General features: G+C 60.3%; 1 protein-coding gene across 1 annotated transcript; it reads left to right on the forward strand.

The window, feature by feature from the left end:
* The first annotated feature begins 9855 nt into the window (after positions 1 to 9855).
* ALKAL2 (ALK and LTK ligand 2) lies at positions 9856 to 13633 on the forward strand. Its single transcript, XM_054566729.1, has 4 exons — positions 9856 to 10114; positions 11274 to 11327; positions 11417 to 11497; positions 13569 to 13633. Exons 1-4 carry the CDS (start codon positions 9856 to 9858, stop codon positions 13631 to 13633), a joined length of 459 nt encoding a protein of 152 aa, XP_054422704.1.
* The last annotated feature ends 1539 nt before the right edge of the window (positions 13634 to 15172 follow it).

Genomic DNA, 15172 nt, shown 5'->3' on the forward strand with positions numbered 1-15172 from the left:
TTTTGACTGGAAAGGAACTGAAGGCCTAAACGTTTCCCTTCTTGGTCATTAAACGTAGTAATTGCCCAGCAACATCATGTCTCAAACATTCAGCAAAACATGGAGTCGTCTATGAAAAACAAAACGCATGTTCTCGCCCTCAACACACTTAAATCTGGAAGCGCTGGCTGGCTTTCCAACGGCACGCCTCGCGCGTGTTCCCGTGCAGCCATCCAACCTGGGCCTTGCCGGTGACACGCGTGTGCGCCGCGGGTGGCGGGAGGCTCCAAGCCGAGGGCTGGGACGTGTGTGGTCAAACTGCACCCGGGGCCCCGGTCGCTCCCGCTGCAGAGACATGGGGCCTCCGGAAGCGGAGCCTTGGAGCCTTCCCAGGGGGTGACGCCCCTTTAGCCGCTGGGTGTGGAAACTTCTGTTAAGGCTCATGATTGAAGGTGTTGCATGACCTCAGTTTTATGTGACAATTAATCACTTTTCCTTGTTTCTCCTTTCCTCAATTCAAGATATTCTTTTCCTAAAGCCCAAGGGGAAAAAGTCAAGTCAGTGTTAAACAAATGCACTTCGGAGGAAACAAAACCGCTAAACCAGAGCGACACCTGGGTGTGCCTTGCGGGAGCCAGCCCTGGGGAGGGCTTCCCGGTGGCGGGTGGGGCGGCGGGGGGCCTGGGCGTGTCTTCAGCTTGGTGAGGAGACCGGCACCCTAAGGCGGCAGCTCTGCACGGCCTTGACCTCTCCGTGCCTCGGGCCACTCTCTGGACAGGCTTCACGTAAACTGGGGAAGTAGGTCGGCCCTGGCTCCAGGGCAGCCAGCGGCCTGCAGGCTGGGCGGCCTGGCCCTGGTGACGGCGGAGGTGAGTGGGGTCGCCCCGCTCCTGGGTCCCCGCCGCGCTTCGCCGTCCCGCTGTCTGTGTGTGTTGGACTCACCTCTGCGGGTAACAGTTCTCCTCGGACGATCGAACGCGGAGAAGCCCGCGGCTGAGCCCCCGCTGACACAGCCTGCGCCCGGCCCCCATCCGCGCTGCTCGCCTCTTTCCGTCCAATTCAACTCCAGATGCTCACACGCAGGCCTGTGTCCTCCTCCCCGGGAGGTGGCCGGACCAGGCCGCGAAGCCACACGGGAGCCCAACACAGCCTGGCCCCCGGCTGCATCCCCCGCAGAGGCCGGCCGAGTGCAGGGCGGACACCCGCCTGTCCCCTCCGTTCCCTGCGACGACGTCATGCGCACGCGTTCCTCGACTGTGCTCGCGGTTCTTGTTGGGCTCCCCGGACTAGGCTTCGATCCCGCCCCCCGCCTCCCCCCCACCCCCCGCACGTCAGGGACCCGACCTCCGTGCGCGAGGGTCAGGGAGGCGCTGGCCACGCAGCTGGAAGGGGCCCCTCCTGCAAATACAAGCAGTCCCGGCCCACCCATCTCTGCTGCTCCCAGCGCCTTGCAGTCCTGCATAGGAGTTTTATTTATTGGTTCGTCCTCGTTTCTGTCGCCTGAATGCACAAGCCGCTTTATCGCCAGACCCTGCGATGGCACTGGACCCGCAGCCGGCACTCGTGCAGGCCTGCTGGGTGAGCGGATGGCTGTTGCTGGCTGCTGCCACACGCGTGTTAACATGCAGGTGTTAGGCCGCCTCACAGGGCGCCTGGCACAGACCGGAGGAAGCTCCGCTCTGGGCGACTCCTGCTCTGCGTCCTTTACGCTTCGAGTCTGTGTTGTGTGGCTTGTGCCTGTCACCACCGGCTGGGGCGTTCCTACCTGCTCTCTGCGCCCAGTCACACCCCGGCGTCCCGGGGCCAAGCGGGCTGGTGGGACGCGAGGTCCCCAAACCCTGGCCGCCTCCCAGCAGCACCGAGTCCCAGCACCAAGGGGCACCCGTTGGGCTGCGGGATGAAGCCAGTGACCTGGACTCCCCGTGGGCTGGACTCCGTCCCAGCTGCCACACGCTGGCTGCTCTTAGTGCTTCTCTGCAAACCGTGGAACTTAAACAAAAAGTGACGCATCTCAAGTGTAACGTGGCAGCAGAGCCGCCAGGCGCGCCCGAGCACACTCTCGCTGCACCCCCAGCGAGGCGGGGCTGCCTCCCAAGGGGTCCCCAGCCCCGCGGTATCGGGGACACCAGGCTGCTGTCCCCGGGGGGTCGCCGAGGTCCCGCGCTGGCAGCCTGCACTGTGACACAGGACGTGGAGGCCCGGCGGGCCGGGCGGAGGGAGTGCAGAGACGCCTCCCACACCACAGACCGGAGCGAGTCCGCAGGGTCCCGGCCGTCGGACTCGGGCTGTGCTCACCGGCGCATCTCACCCATCTTCCCCAGACGTGCGTCTGGCAGAAGATGGCAGCGCCACCGTGTCCCGTGCGAATGGGGAGAATCTCCGGAAAAGCCAGCCCCACAAAGCGGTAGCCACCGTTTGCCTCTGAATGGCCGCAAAAGGCGCCTGTCTGCCGGCATCCCTGGGCGTCCCTCCTGAACTTTTGGGGTGGTTAGAACTTAAATAAAAATGTATCGACTTCTTAAAATTTAATTCCAGAGGCATGTGTTCTTTCATGGTTGGAACAGCTGCAGGTTATCAACAACTAGGAGCGTTGTATTGCGCGCGCACACACACACGCGCGCACGCAGCCTCCAGGCCGGTGGCTCTGGCGGCAGGAGGGTCGTCCCACTCTCCACAGGTTTGGTCCCCGGTCAGGGCAGTGCGGACGCGACCATTCAATGGCTCTCTCTCTCTCCCCCTCTTCCCTTCCTCTCCCTGTAAAAGCAATAAAACCACACTGCCCGGAGCTGCGGCACAGAGGAGGACACTCCGTGCGGGACAGGAGCCGAAGCCCAGCCCGGCCGGTCACCCTGGAGCCTGGAGTCACAGTCAGACCACGTCGTCCTGATGTCAGTCGTGCAGCTGTTGTTGGCGGGGGGATTTTAAATCACAGCTCAAGATTCCACACCGAGACCGCGGGGAGGCCAGGCAACCCCCTGCACAGCAACCTGCCTGTTTCCGGCCCCGCTGAAGGGAGCCTGGCGGCCCTCGCCTCGTTTTGGGGAGGAGTGTAGTGTTTCTGCCGAGGACGAACACTTTTGGTGACCACTATCGAAAATAAAATTGGAGTGTAAGTGAAGCCTCCTCCTTGGACCATCAAATACTGTCCTGTTTCCAAGGGAATCAGTTCACGTCAAACCACACAGATGCCCGTCGTCAATTATGACTAAGAGTAATTAATTTCATTACTTTGAAATTTTTATGGAATCACTTAAGGAGATGACTTAGCCTCTCGCAGAGGAAAATCTTGTCCGTCAAAGACACATTCTTCAATTAAATGGTCAATCGCCTTCGCCATGGATTTCCAATCAGACGCTGAGTCACCGCCTGCAGGGAAAACGCTGATGTCTGGATAAGCAAGGGACTGTCGGTGGGAACTCTCAGGCAAAATAAACAAGTTGTTTAAAAGATTCCAGAGTTAATGAGCCCACGTGTGCAAGAGAGACCTGTGTCTGTCTCTCTGTTTCTGTGACACGCGCGGAAACACGCCTGCCGCAAACGAGCGGCGAGTTCCACGGAAACGGTGGCATGCGCTTCTCTTAGTAAAACATGTCTTCGTGTTACTGGTATCATTTAACAAAACACGAAAAGGAATTATGATGTCTACTGCACTTTTAGAAATATATTAGTGAAGGTTAGTCATTGACAATAAATAATTGTTTACACAGTTGGAAAAAAAGATTCAGGAGGAGAACAATTCCTCTACATCGAGGGGAGGCCTGCTTCGCAGGAAGGAAGGTCGGATGCGAACCGAGGCTCCACGTGGCAGGAGTGACAGAGTGACAGCCGTCCGGGGGCGGGGTCCCTGAGCACTGAAGCAGGTGACATCACAGTGACGCAGCTGCTGAAGGAAGTCATCCTGACGCCTCGCCACACAGGCCCCACCAGGAGGTAGCAGGCTACCTGTCTCCGAAAGACAGGCCCACAGACCCATGGGTTTTCATGGGTTAAGTTAGGAAATACACTGAGGAAAAATACGGAATCTGTAAACACAGGTTAGTTTTGTTGAGTGCCCGTCGGCCCTGTTTCCCGGAAAACGTCCGCTTGGAGACTCATTCTCTTCACTACAAAAAATAATGAATAGCAATTTTCCTTGCGAAGTGCTTATTTGCTTTAAAACATAAATTAACCACAGATTCTTTAAATAACAAACATCCTTAGCACATTTAAGATTCAATTCAGCTTAAATTTCACCCATGTTCTCAGGCGTATACGTAAGTGATTGCATGTTCTCAGGGTCAGCTCTTCAAAAATACTTTGCACAAAACTGAGCCAGTCATTCAGATGGAATTTCCACAGATGCCAAACATTTAAAAGTATCTGAATGATTGATTCCATTTTTCATTTTCCATCTGAACGTTCTTGCCTTGGTGAGAGCAGATAGTGCACAGTGTGGATCGGGTTCTCAAACTGCGCTTTAAGAGAGAATTATAGTCACCAAACTCACACGTCCGGGACCGTAGTGTCACGAACCTCCGGTCATGAGGGTTCAAATAAAAGTCAAATTTTAATGAGCTCTGACTTCTTGCGCATATAAATTACATCAGAAAAAGCTGGGCCCAGGGAACGCTGCCACTTTGGGATCAGTAAACTTTGTTCCCCCTATTTTCCATGACTCTGTGATTTCACCCTGCTGACAATAAAAGTGGGCTTTCTTTGTGTTGTGGGTGCTCCTGAATTCTTCTTTAGGGACACCCATTAGGGCCACCCGTTAGGGCCTGAGTGGAACGCAGTCCCAGGACGTGAGAGGCGCCGGTCACGTTAAGTGGCATCTGCTGATTAATTTTAGCAAAAAAAAAAAAAAAAAAAGGATTGCTAACACCTGAGCTGGAAATGCCTCTAGGGTTGCACCCGGCAACCCCAGGCGCTCGCGTGGGCCAGGACCTTCGTCAGCCGGGCTGCGCCCTCATCGTCACGGTAGCTGATGATGTCGGTTAGGGTCCCCTCTGAAGAGAGCCCGCTACCAATGATCCCGAACGACGCAAACGTTGCTTGCTTTCTGCTATGTGTGCCCATCCACTATTTTATATATAAATGTGAAGTAATACCAATTATTTAAGTGTGCAAGACAGTTAAAATGCGTGTCCATCTCAGTGAAGTCAATTCAGAGACACTGCAGCCCCGGCCGGTGTGTCTCGGTGGGTCAGGCGCGCCCTGCGGGCCAGGGTCACCGGCCTGGTCCCTGGTCAGGGCTCTGGAGAAGCAGCTGGTCGAAGCTTCTCTCCCTGCCTTTCTCCCTCCCTCCCTCTCTCTCTGAAAAGAAATAGCATGTTTGTGTTTTTTTAAAGACAAAAATAAAGTGTCCCTTCCGAAGATGGGAGCTCTTCTCAAACTCGGACGTCCCTGTTCAGGGGGAGGAAGCGCCCACGCAGGCCGCCCGCCAAGGCCCGCTGTTCGGGACGCTGTCCGGGCTTTTGCTGTGACATTGTCACAGCAGGTCATTATAGTCCTATTCTACTCTGGTACTTTTTAGTGGTGTTTTTGTAAATACATAGGAATGATTGCACATCAAATAAAAACAATATAATACATTAGCAAGACTTGTGTAACATTCAGCTTTTCTGTGCTGCCCGATAATAAAGGGAAGCCAGACAACCAATGAAAGGCCCTCGAGCGTCAGCCAGCAAGAGGGGACGGCCCAGCTGTCTTCAGGCCTCACGGCCGGGACGCAGGCCCAGGACGCGGGCCCAGGACAGAGCGCCACAGTCACCGCAGGACCGTGTCCGTGGTCTGCCGGTCAGCCGGCAGTGGGGGTGGGGGCGGAGGCCGGGGGTGGGGGTGGGGGCGGGGGTCCTTCCCAAGCACGTCTGTGTGAGCCCAGTGGCCCTGCAGCGCGTCCGTCACAGAGATTTCGAGTCCACGCGCGGCAGGATCGATGTGCCACGGACAGTGGAACTTGCCGACAGTGCTGGGTACAGCAGATCGTGAGACGCCAAACCGTTCAGGAAACATCGGCCGACGCCTTCCAGAGCTGTGATGAAAACGGAGTGGATTTCAATTCAAGTGTGTAGAGAGAGAAAACCCCTGAACCGCATCTGATGCATGGTGTGGGCTTGTGGCCACTCGGTGGCAGAGCCAGGGGGGCAGCAGCCTGGTCCCCACAGGCGGCCACACAGCTTCGAAGAGCAGACGGCAGCAAAGCGGGGTCCCCCTCACCGTGAAAATGAGGGCGTGTGTGCGATGAGACCCTGATGACATCATTGTCACCATTCCAAGGTGACAACAAAGAAGAAGAATCGCCACATCAGGACAGTCCCCGAAGGTAACATTCAGACAAGACAAAGGTCGAGAGTGCACTTGGTCAAAGCCAAAGAAATCAGGAATCCTACAAAGAAACAGGTGCTGCGTAGTCTACAAAACACATTCATATCTGTTCGCTAAGCCATCCTTTAAAACTAGAGGAATTTTAAAAACCGGTGGAGGAACCCATTCTGCAGGTGAGGACATTCAGTGCCAGGGTTAAGGGACCGGCATCAGCCTCAGGGAGAGCCCCGCCCGCCTGCTGTGCCACCTGACCGCGCTGCCCAGGCACATTTGAGATATTCATCTCAAATAAAATATACACCTTTTTGGAAAACAGAAAAGTGGCTGTAGTTAAAACATTAGAGATTTGTACTGTTTATAAATTCAGAAGAAATAACTTGCCCACCTCACACAATAGGAGAGTAAGTGCAACTTCTCCCTCTTCGGTTAGTTTTATTTCTTTGACCCAATATGGTTTTCTCAAAGGGAAAGAAACCGAAGTCACATCTAGCAAAAGAAGTTATTAATTACATTTTGCCAATAATATTAAAATATAATTTGTTTCTTAATTTTCTCTCTTTTCTCTTTGGACCCTTCATAGTAGAAAGTTGGTCACTTACTAAAGGAGGAAATAAAATTATTTAATATAAGTATATCACATCTTCCTGCTTGAAAATAGATGGTGAAATCCATAGTGATTACTTCAAGTAATTCACTTCAGCTTTTTGGAGAACTGCATTTGGTTGTTTTGGTAACAATCACAGGATTATGTAGCTTTAGACTTCACAGACTGCCCAGTCCAAGCACAAAAAGAAGTGGAGAGACTAAGGGATTTGGTAAATATGTCACATTTTCATGTAAACCAGTTACACATACTTTGTTCTGCCTTAACCAGCGTGGACAATCAATTGAGTGGGCCAGGCTGGGTTACGCCTGCACCGCACGTGCTCCCGCAGCCTGGAGGGCTCCAGGAGCTCACCCTGGCAGCCCTGCGCGTTCAGGAGCCTGGGAGCGGTTATTGATCAGTGCACTCTTTTACTAAGTTGAACAAGTCTGTAAAAATGATTTGTACAAAATGAGGGACACCCAGAGTCTTTTCGGCAGAGACTTGCAGAAAAGAATGAATGAACAGCCGAATTGTCCCATCCTACAAGGCCGACCTCACGGACGTGGAGCCAGCCGAGCACCGCCTCTGCGGCTCCGGCCGAGCGGCCAGACTGTGGTGAGCCGGTCGGGAGCAGCACCGTCTGCCCGGCTGAGTGGCTGGGAGAAGTCACTCCAGGACTCCACTTGTTTGCCCTATTAAGACTGAAAAAGAAGGACACTGTCAATTACTAGCAAGTCTTCCTTGGTGTGTAGAATTTGGGGAGGGGAGGTAGTTCTTACTGGTATTTTTTAGGAAAAATGTAACTTTTGATGTTGTAGAACACTATTGAAAGGGAAGGATTGTATGCAAATTTAAAATGAGTTTGAGCTAATTTCTTGTGTTTTTCCCCCCCCAAACAGGTTTGCATGACAGTATTTTACAGTGGACGCTTCACAGGCCCGAGATGAATGGGGGGGTGGGGGGAACGGAGCGGCGCCTTGTCACCAGGCGGCGCTCTGAAGAGAGACACCCACGTTTATTTCTACTCCCGGGAAGGCAACGGAAAAAGGGGAAAGATCTCATTCTATCTGCCTGAGACCACTCTGATACGAATTTTTATTTTTTTTCTGGAGTATTTCTTAAAGGAAACGTTCACATCTTGGTAACATCGAACCCAAACCACGTGCTTTCCAAGAGCAGAATGTTAACCCTTAACCCAACGTGCTGGGGGGGCGGGGGATGTCACATTTTGTCACCGTCACCCATTTCTCACTGAATATCTTTTCAATTTACCCGAGGAAACGGACCTAGTGAGGGGAGGGGAGGGGTCGCGGAGACGCAGAGGCGGAGGCGGGGCGGCGCGGGGTCCTCGGGCCGCGCCCTCGCCCCCAGCGCCCCGCGACCGGGCGCGCGGCCGCCCGCTGGTGGCGAGGCTCGTCCTCCGGCCACGCGCGGCCGAGCGGCGTGGCGCTCGCGGCCCCTCTCCCGTCAGATCGCGGGCCTGGAGGGCGTCCAACGCCTGCCCAGAAAGCGCCAACGAAATGGGAAAGTGCGCAACTGCCTGATAATACATTTTACAAGAAAAAAAAATTCAGGGAGACAAATGGTTGAACTCCCACCACGAGCCTTCCTCCATCTAAAGAACCAAAACTTTCTGGGAGCCTTGGGCCAGGAGGGACGCGCCCCCAGGGGTCTCCGGCGGGGGTCGCAGGCAGGGGCGCGCGACCTGCCCGGTGGGGCCGACCCTGTGCCTCCCCGAGCGCCCCTCCCCCGCGGGCGGCCCCTCCCCGACCGCCGGGCCGCCCAGCCTGGTCCCTCCAAACCGACAGACGCTAATTGATTTATTCAATGTCGAGGCGGGTCCTTGTTTAATAGCCCAAGCTCTCCATTTAGACAAAAACAGATCCGAGTTCCTGGTAAAGGCGTTTCTTCTCATCCTGTCACAAGTGACAGGAACGGAGGTAAATAGCAGGGGGCGGGGCGGGAGGGGGAGGGGAGGGGGCGGCGGGGGAGACGGCCGCGCGGGCGGTGGGGGCGCGGGGAGGGGAGGGTCTGACGAAGATCCGCCCGGGGGCACGGACACTTCGGCGGCTTCTAATTAAAGCCGGCGCGGAGCCCTCGGGACCGGCCTGACGTCGGCGGCGCGGGGATAAGAGCGCCGGGGTCCGAGGCGCCCGCCCTGCAGCGCGCCCAGAGGCCGAGCGGCGCGTGCGGGTCCCGCGCGCCCTGTGCGCTCCGCAGTGCGCGCTCCGCCGGCCGGGGCGCCGCGGGGCATGGAGTAGCCCGGCCCGCGGACCGACGCCGGAGGACGCCCGCGGCTCCGGAGCAGGTGAGCGGCCGGCTGGGGCGCGCCGGTGGCCCGCGGCCACGTGGGGGCCCGGCCCCCGCCGCAGGCTCCGAGGTGTCCCCGGGACCTGCTCGGTGGGCGGCCGCCGCGAGGGTCCTGGTGCGGGGGCTCCTCGGTGCGATTTGGGGACCGGGGTGGGAGGACGAGCGCCACACAAAGGCTGGAAACTTGAGCACAGCCGCCGGGCCGGGCGCGCGGCTGCCTCCTCGGAGGGACGGACCCTCCAGACGCGGCTTGTGAAGGTTAAAGAAAGTTGCGCGGACGCCCCGCGCTCCCCACGCGGGATGTGCCGTTGGGTGCAAGTTCCGGGGCGGGGGCGGGACGCGGCCGCGGAAGGTGAGGCCGCCCGGCCCGGGCGCGCAGGGCAGGCGCCGACCTCGGCAGCCGCGTGTGAAAACTCGGTTGGGGTCCCCGCGAGACCCCACCCAGCGCCCCGCAGGGACTCGAGAGACGGGGCCGCGGCGGGGCGCCCCTGCTCGGGGTCCGCGGGGGCCGGAGGGGATCGGCGGCCGTCCCCGGCCGTGGCTCCTGCACGCTCCCCGCCGCCCGCCCCGCCCCGCCCCGCTAGCCCGCCGACTTTCCTCCCGGTTCCCCCGCAGCTCGTCCCTCCAGCCAGCGAGCTCCGGGCGCGCGGACCCCCCGCCGGCCTGCCGAGCGCACGATGCGCGGGCCCGGGCGACCCCTCCTCCTGGCGCTGCTGCTCGTCCTGGGCGCGGCGGGGCCCGGCCGGGGAGTCGCGGAGCCCCGGGAGGCGGCGGACAGGCAGACGCTGCTGCGGCTCATCGTGGAGATCATGCAGGAGCTCAAGAGGTACCACTCGGGGGAGTCCAAGCGGCTGCAGCCCCCGGGCCCGCAGGACGCCGCCCCGGGCCGCAGGGAGGCCTCGGACTACGGGCTGGACCCCGAGGAGCAGCGAGCGGGTGAGTGCGCGCCGCCCTGGGACCAGGAGCTCCCGTTTGCTTGGAGATAGAAGGGTCTTTGAGAAAATGTTTCGAAAAGGCAAATCCCTTTCGATTGTTTATAAAAGAAGAAAACAGGACGTCCATGAAGGACGCCTCGCGGACAGCCACCCCCAGCCCGCTCCCCAGACGCCGGCTGCTGCTGAGGCCGGCAGCTTCCGCAGGGATCTGTGCCCCGTTGTTTTGGAAATGGAAATGGAAATACTTTCCTCCAGCAGCTTCGGCTGAGACAGAAGCGGCCCAGCCCCCCTCGCAGAGCCTCGCGGGGCGCCCCAGGGGAGCTTCCCAGGAAAGCAGGCAACCCTCCCTGCTCCCCTGACACAGTCAGGTCACGCAGCAGAGGGTCAGTTGTAGGTAGAGGGGCTGCAGTTGGGGGTCAGCGAAGACCGGCGCCCGGCCCGTCTGACGCTGGCGTGGGCGGAGCGAGGCGGCCGAGCTGGGCTGGGCGGCCACACAGTACAGCCCAGCCCGGGCGCGGTGCTGGTCTGGAGCAGGGGAGTGAGAAATGACCTGGCGACTGTGAAGGCCAACCAGGCAGGAGCCGGGGGCCGCGCCGGCCACCGCGCACCCGCCGGGCTGTGTGTCTGCCGGGAAGGGGCGTCCCCAGGGGTCACGGCGGCCAGCGTCCACAGAGGGCGGTTGGAAGACATTGTGCCCATTTTCTCACTCTGTACTCGGAAAAATGTGAAATCCTATAGCCCGTGTTCTGTTGGAAGGATGAGGCTATCTTTCTAGGACTTTGAGAAGTTGTGGGGTTTAATTCCTGAGCTCTTTGAGATGAATGTGTCTCAATGTGATTTATTCACTGGAAGCTGTCAAAAAGCCACCACACACGCGACTTCCTTCACCCCGTAACTCCACGGGCACCGTCTGTGTCCTGTGGACGTGAGACAGGCTGTCGGAGCCTCGTGAGCCGTCACCTCCACGTGGAGGGACCGCACCGCTGGTGACGGCGTCCACGTGGCGCCACGTCCGACAGGCGAGGGGCCGGGCTGCTGCTTGGTCCGTCGCTGTGGCGACGCTGGCTCCCCAGTGAGTGCCCCCAGCCCCCGCTTAGGGTCACGCAGGACGAACGCCTCTTCCAGGCATCACAGGGACTCGTTTCTCTCCCCTCAAACAGAAATCGTTCCTCGGGATCTGAGGATGAAGGACAAGTTTTTAAAGCATCTTACAGGTAGGCTCTCCCCTCAGCCCTCCGCCCGCGCCCGGCCCGTCCGTGTGTCCCGGGAGCCCTCACGACCTGCCTCTGCTTCCACCTTCCAGGGCCTCTGTACTTCAGCCCCAAGTGCAGCAAACACTTTCACAGGCTCTACCACAACACCAGAGACTGTACCGTCCCAGCGTGTAAGTGTCGGGGCCGAGCTGCGTCGGGCGCAGGGGGCAGGCGGGGCGGTTCCCACATCCTCCTGCCTAACTGGGTGTCCTGCCCTCCGCACACCAGTCCCCTCATTTGCACGGAGCCAGGGCCAGGGGGCCGAACTTAAAAGTAGTGCTTTATGGCGAGGAACAGCGCTCGGGTGGGTGCCCCCTCCTGGTTCTGTCTGTGACAATCAGACGGGACGGGAGAGTGGGGGGCTGAGTGGCCGCTGCCCCCCGGGGCGAGAGGAGCCGGGGGCCTGGGCCGCCCGAGGCTCGCGTCTGTAGGCGACTCACACCCTCGCCGCCCACGATTAAGTTGCCGTCTCAAAATTCCGCCCTCCTGGTCGGCTCCATCACTAACTTGAAAGCGCAGACCTGCCCTTCTGCGCGTGGAGCCAGCTGTGACTTCCTGGCGGCTTATCCATGACAACTCGTGTTTTATTTCCTCAAAATTGGCTTCTTGTGCTTTTCATGACACATACAATGGTGATAAGTCACGTATCAGGACAAGTGACATCTGCTAGAGCCCCACATGGGTTTTTTTTTGAGGAAGTACAGGTTTCACTTATGACCCAGGGAGGGGTGTTTGCAGATCCCCGGGTCTCGCCAGCTGCTCTCAGGGCTGAGCGGGGGACACAGAGCAGACCTGCCAGTCCTGCTTTCACAAAAAAGCCACTTTCCCTGAGCGCAAGTTTGTGCCGCGTCGCCAGCAGCTACCCCCGTGACAGCAGGTGTCCCGAGGTGCTGCTCGTCCAGGCCACTGGCACGCTCGCCCGGCTCACGGGGGCGGGGATCCCAGGGCGGGCAGCACAGGGTCCCACAGGGCCCCGCCCGAGGTCTTACCGGCCCGAGCCCGCCGCCACCCTCGCGTCCCTGCCATCTGGACTTGGCACACGCACTCCTGCCCTTCCTTCTCGAGACTCACCTGCTGTTTGCGAATTATTAACCTGCTTCCCGAGGCCAGAGAGCCGCCTCGCTTTATTGTCTGTGTCCACATGTTGCCCCTGAGCGTTGCCTTACAACACTAGGCCCGCGGCTCCGAGGTGGCCTCCGGGGCCAGGATCCCTAACCCTCCCCTCGGGGGAGGAGCTCGGCCCACACTCGCCGTCCGCGCGGCCAGCACTGCCCCGTGCCCTGCCGACCCTTCGAGGCTGTGCGCCCGCTCGGGCACCGCCTGACCCCCGGTGCCAGGCCACCCACAGCGGAGGCTCCTCAGACGGGGCCCAAATGCAGCTCTCGGTGCGTCAGGGGCGGTGGGGGCCGGGGCCGGGGGCAGCCCCGGGCTCCTGGGAGGTTGGGCTGCAGGGCGGCGGAGCCTTTGTGCTCCAGTGCTGGGGGAAGGGCACGGCTTTGGGTGCCCCCCCGGCCAGCGCATCAAGCCTGCAGAAGTGAGGCGCCAGGGCATTTGGGCCGGAGGCGGCGTGGCCCGGGTGGCAGCGCCCGCACAGGGGGCCTTGCCGGGAGGGCGGCTGCAGGAGCCCGAGCCCTGGGCGCCCGTGCGGGAGCAGCCGCAGCTGGTCCGGCTCATTGCTGGCGGTTGCACTCGCCTGGGGTTTCATTTCGGTCCAGGAGCCCTGCACCATTTCGTGGCCTCCCGTGGCTTGAACAGTCAAGGGCAGCCGGGCCGTGACCGGGGCCCGAGGCCCCGCGGTCTGAGTGCAGCTGGCAGGGTCGGGGCGGGCCGCTCGGCGGGCTGCGTAGGGCCCGCGCTCCGCTTTCTCTGGAGTGTTTATGGAAGGCTTTGTGTTATGATAAAGTCGAGGGGACTCAGCCTGCATGTGACCTACAAGGAAGCCAACGCATCCACTTCCTTGGGCCCCAGCGCGCGGAGACGGCAGCCTGCACCGGCCCCTCCCCCACAGCCCCCCCTGAAATCCGAGCAGTCATCCCATCACCAACTTAGGGCTCCCGGTGGCAGAGGACAGTGTCCATGTCGCTCCCAGGGAATTCGGGGTCTTTAAAGAAACAACGTGGCTCGGGCAGCGGCCGCGCGTGAGAAAGCTGATACCGGGGGCCACTGTGGTAACCGGCGGGTTCTGGCTCGTTCCCACCGCAGACTACAAGCGATGTGCCCGGCTCCTCACCCGGCTGGCCGTGAGCCCCGTGTGCATGGACGGATAAGGTAAGCGAAGCGCCGCGCGCCCACCCCCCGGCGGGGACGCGAACACGCTCGGGGGGGCTTCAGCGACACGCATTGCTGGGCTAGGGCAGCCCGGCTCCAAGCGAGGCTGACGTGACACACACACGTCCCCAGGCGCCGCCGCGGGGGGCGGGACGGTGCAGGGCGGAGTCCGCACCCCGGGCCGCCGCGGGGACGTGGGCGAGCGCCCGGATGCACGCGCGCCATCGCCCCGCCTACTGGGCCCGCCTCCGCCGACGCTTGGGCAGGAGCCCAGGGCGGACACAGCCGGGCAGGTTTCATGGACGCATCTGGCAAATTCCTGAGCAGGATCCTATCCTTGTGCCAATGAGCCTGTGAAGAATTGGAGCAGCGACCCTCGTTGCGTTTCAATGGAAGTAACTCTTACGTAGCCTGTGAGGAGGAAATGATAAATGCACGTTAAGAATTTATGAACCAAACTTCTCACTGGGCCCTTGAGGGCTGATGTGTGACACGCAGCAGCAGCGACCAGGCCGCGGGCAGGCCAGCCTTCATTTTCCTGACACACGCGCTGCCATCTCTCCGTGTTACACGTACTGTGTCCTGGGAGCGGGCTCGGTGCCCACAGGAAGACATGCTCTGGCCCTCGATGGCCACCCCAGGGCGCCCCCAGCTCTCCAGGGCCCTCGTGGTGAGGGGCCTGCCGTGCTTGTCCAGCAGCTCCACTCGCTTGTCTCAGGGAGTGAGGACCCTCCTGGGGGCCTGCGCGCCGCGTGGAGGTCAGGACAGGCCGCAGAGTGGGCGCGGGGCGGTGGTTCTGAGGTCTACCCGCCCGCTGAGAAGCCCGGGCACAGACAAGGACCCGGTTCCGTGGAGGCTTCCAGAAGCACAGTCTGGTCGTGTCGACAGGAAGCCCGGTCTTCACGGCCTAGGGGGCAACCAGCGGGCTCTGCCCCAGGGCCGGCCTCTCTCTGGAGGCACAGAAGGTCCTTTCTCAAGCGCCAGACGTTCCTTGTGCATCTCCTGGGGGGCATGCCTGGGGGACGAGGGCGTGAGTTTTTAAGCCTTTGTACAGCACCGCTGTCTCCAGGTCCTCGGAAAACAGCTTCCGCTCTCCTCACGGGAGGGGCGGTGTGCCCTGTGCAGCCCGGGCCTGGGGCCGCCACCCCCTTGGCCTGGTGCACCGCGGCCGGGGAGAGCAGCGGCCCGCGCCCCCGAGGGCCCGCCCCACCCACGCGCGGGTAGATGCCGCAGGAGGCACTGCTGTGGCGTCAGGCCGGCCGGCGGGACTTTGCCAAGCGCAGCACACGCTCTGTGGAAGCCGCAGGACACGGCACCCACGCCTGCCGAGTGGACGTGGCCTTGGGACCAGCACTGGCGGCCCCGAGCCGGCCGTCGCTCCCTGGGGCGCCGGCCAGGGTCGAGCCGCACGCAGCGGTCCCGGCGGAGGGTCTGCCCTGGGGCCGCCAGGCCCGTCCCACATGCCATGGCCCTAACTGTTGGCTTTGGCCGAGGAACCGGTCCAGTTTAAAAGTTACATCTGCTAACTGCGACTTCAC

The sequence above is a fragment of the Pteronotus mesoamericanus genome, unplaced genomic scaffold (assembly GCF_021234165.1).
Source record: "Pteronotus mesoamericanus isolate MK-2021 breed Mesoamerican mustached bat unplaced genomic scaffold, CSHL_Meso_final contig_101, whole genome shotgun sequence".
Lineage (NCBI taxonomy): Eukaryota > Metazoa > Chordata > Mammalia > Chiroptera > Mormoopidae > Pteronotus > Pteronotus mesoamericanus.

Bases quoted from the DNA above. Each gene is read 5' to 3' on its own strand.
- ALKAL2 (XM_054566729.1), top strand. From the start codon at position 9,856: ATGCGCGGGCCCGGGCGACCCCTCCTCCTGGCGCTGCTGCTCGTCCTG. The intron at 11,328-11,416 runs GTAGGCTCTCCC...TCCACCTTCCAG, and splicing joins GTTTTTAAAGCATCTTACAG to GGCCTCTGTACTTCAGCCCC. The intron at 11,498-13,568 runs GTAAGTGTCGGG...TTCCCACCGCAG, and splicing joins AGACTGTACCGTCCCAGCGT to ACTACAAGCGATGTGCCCGG.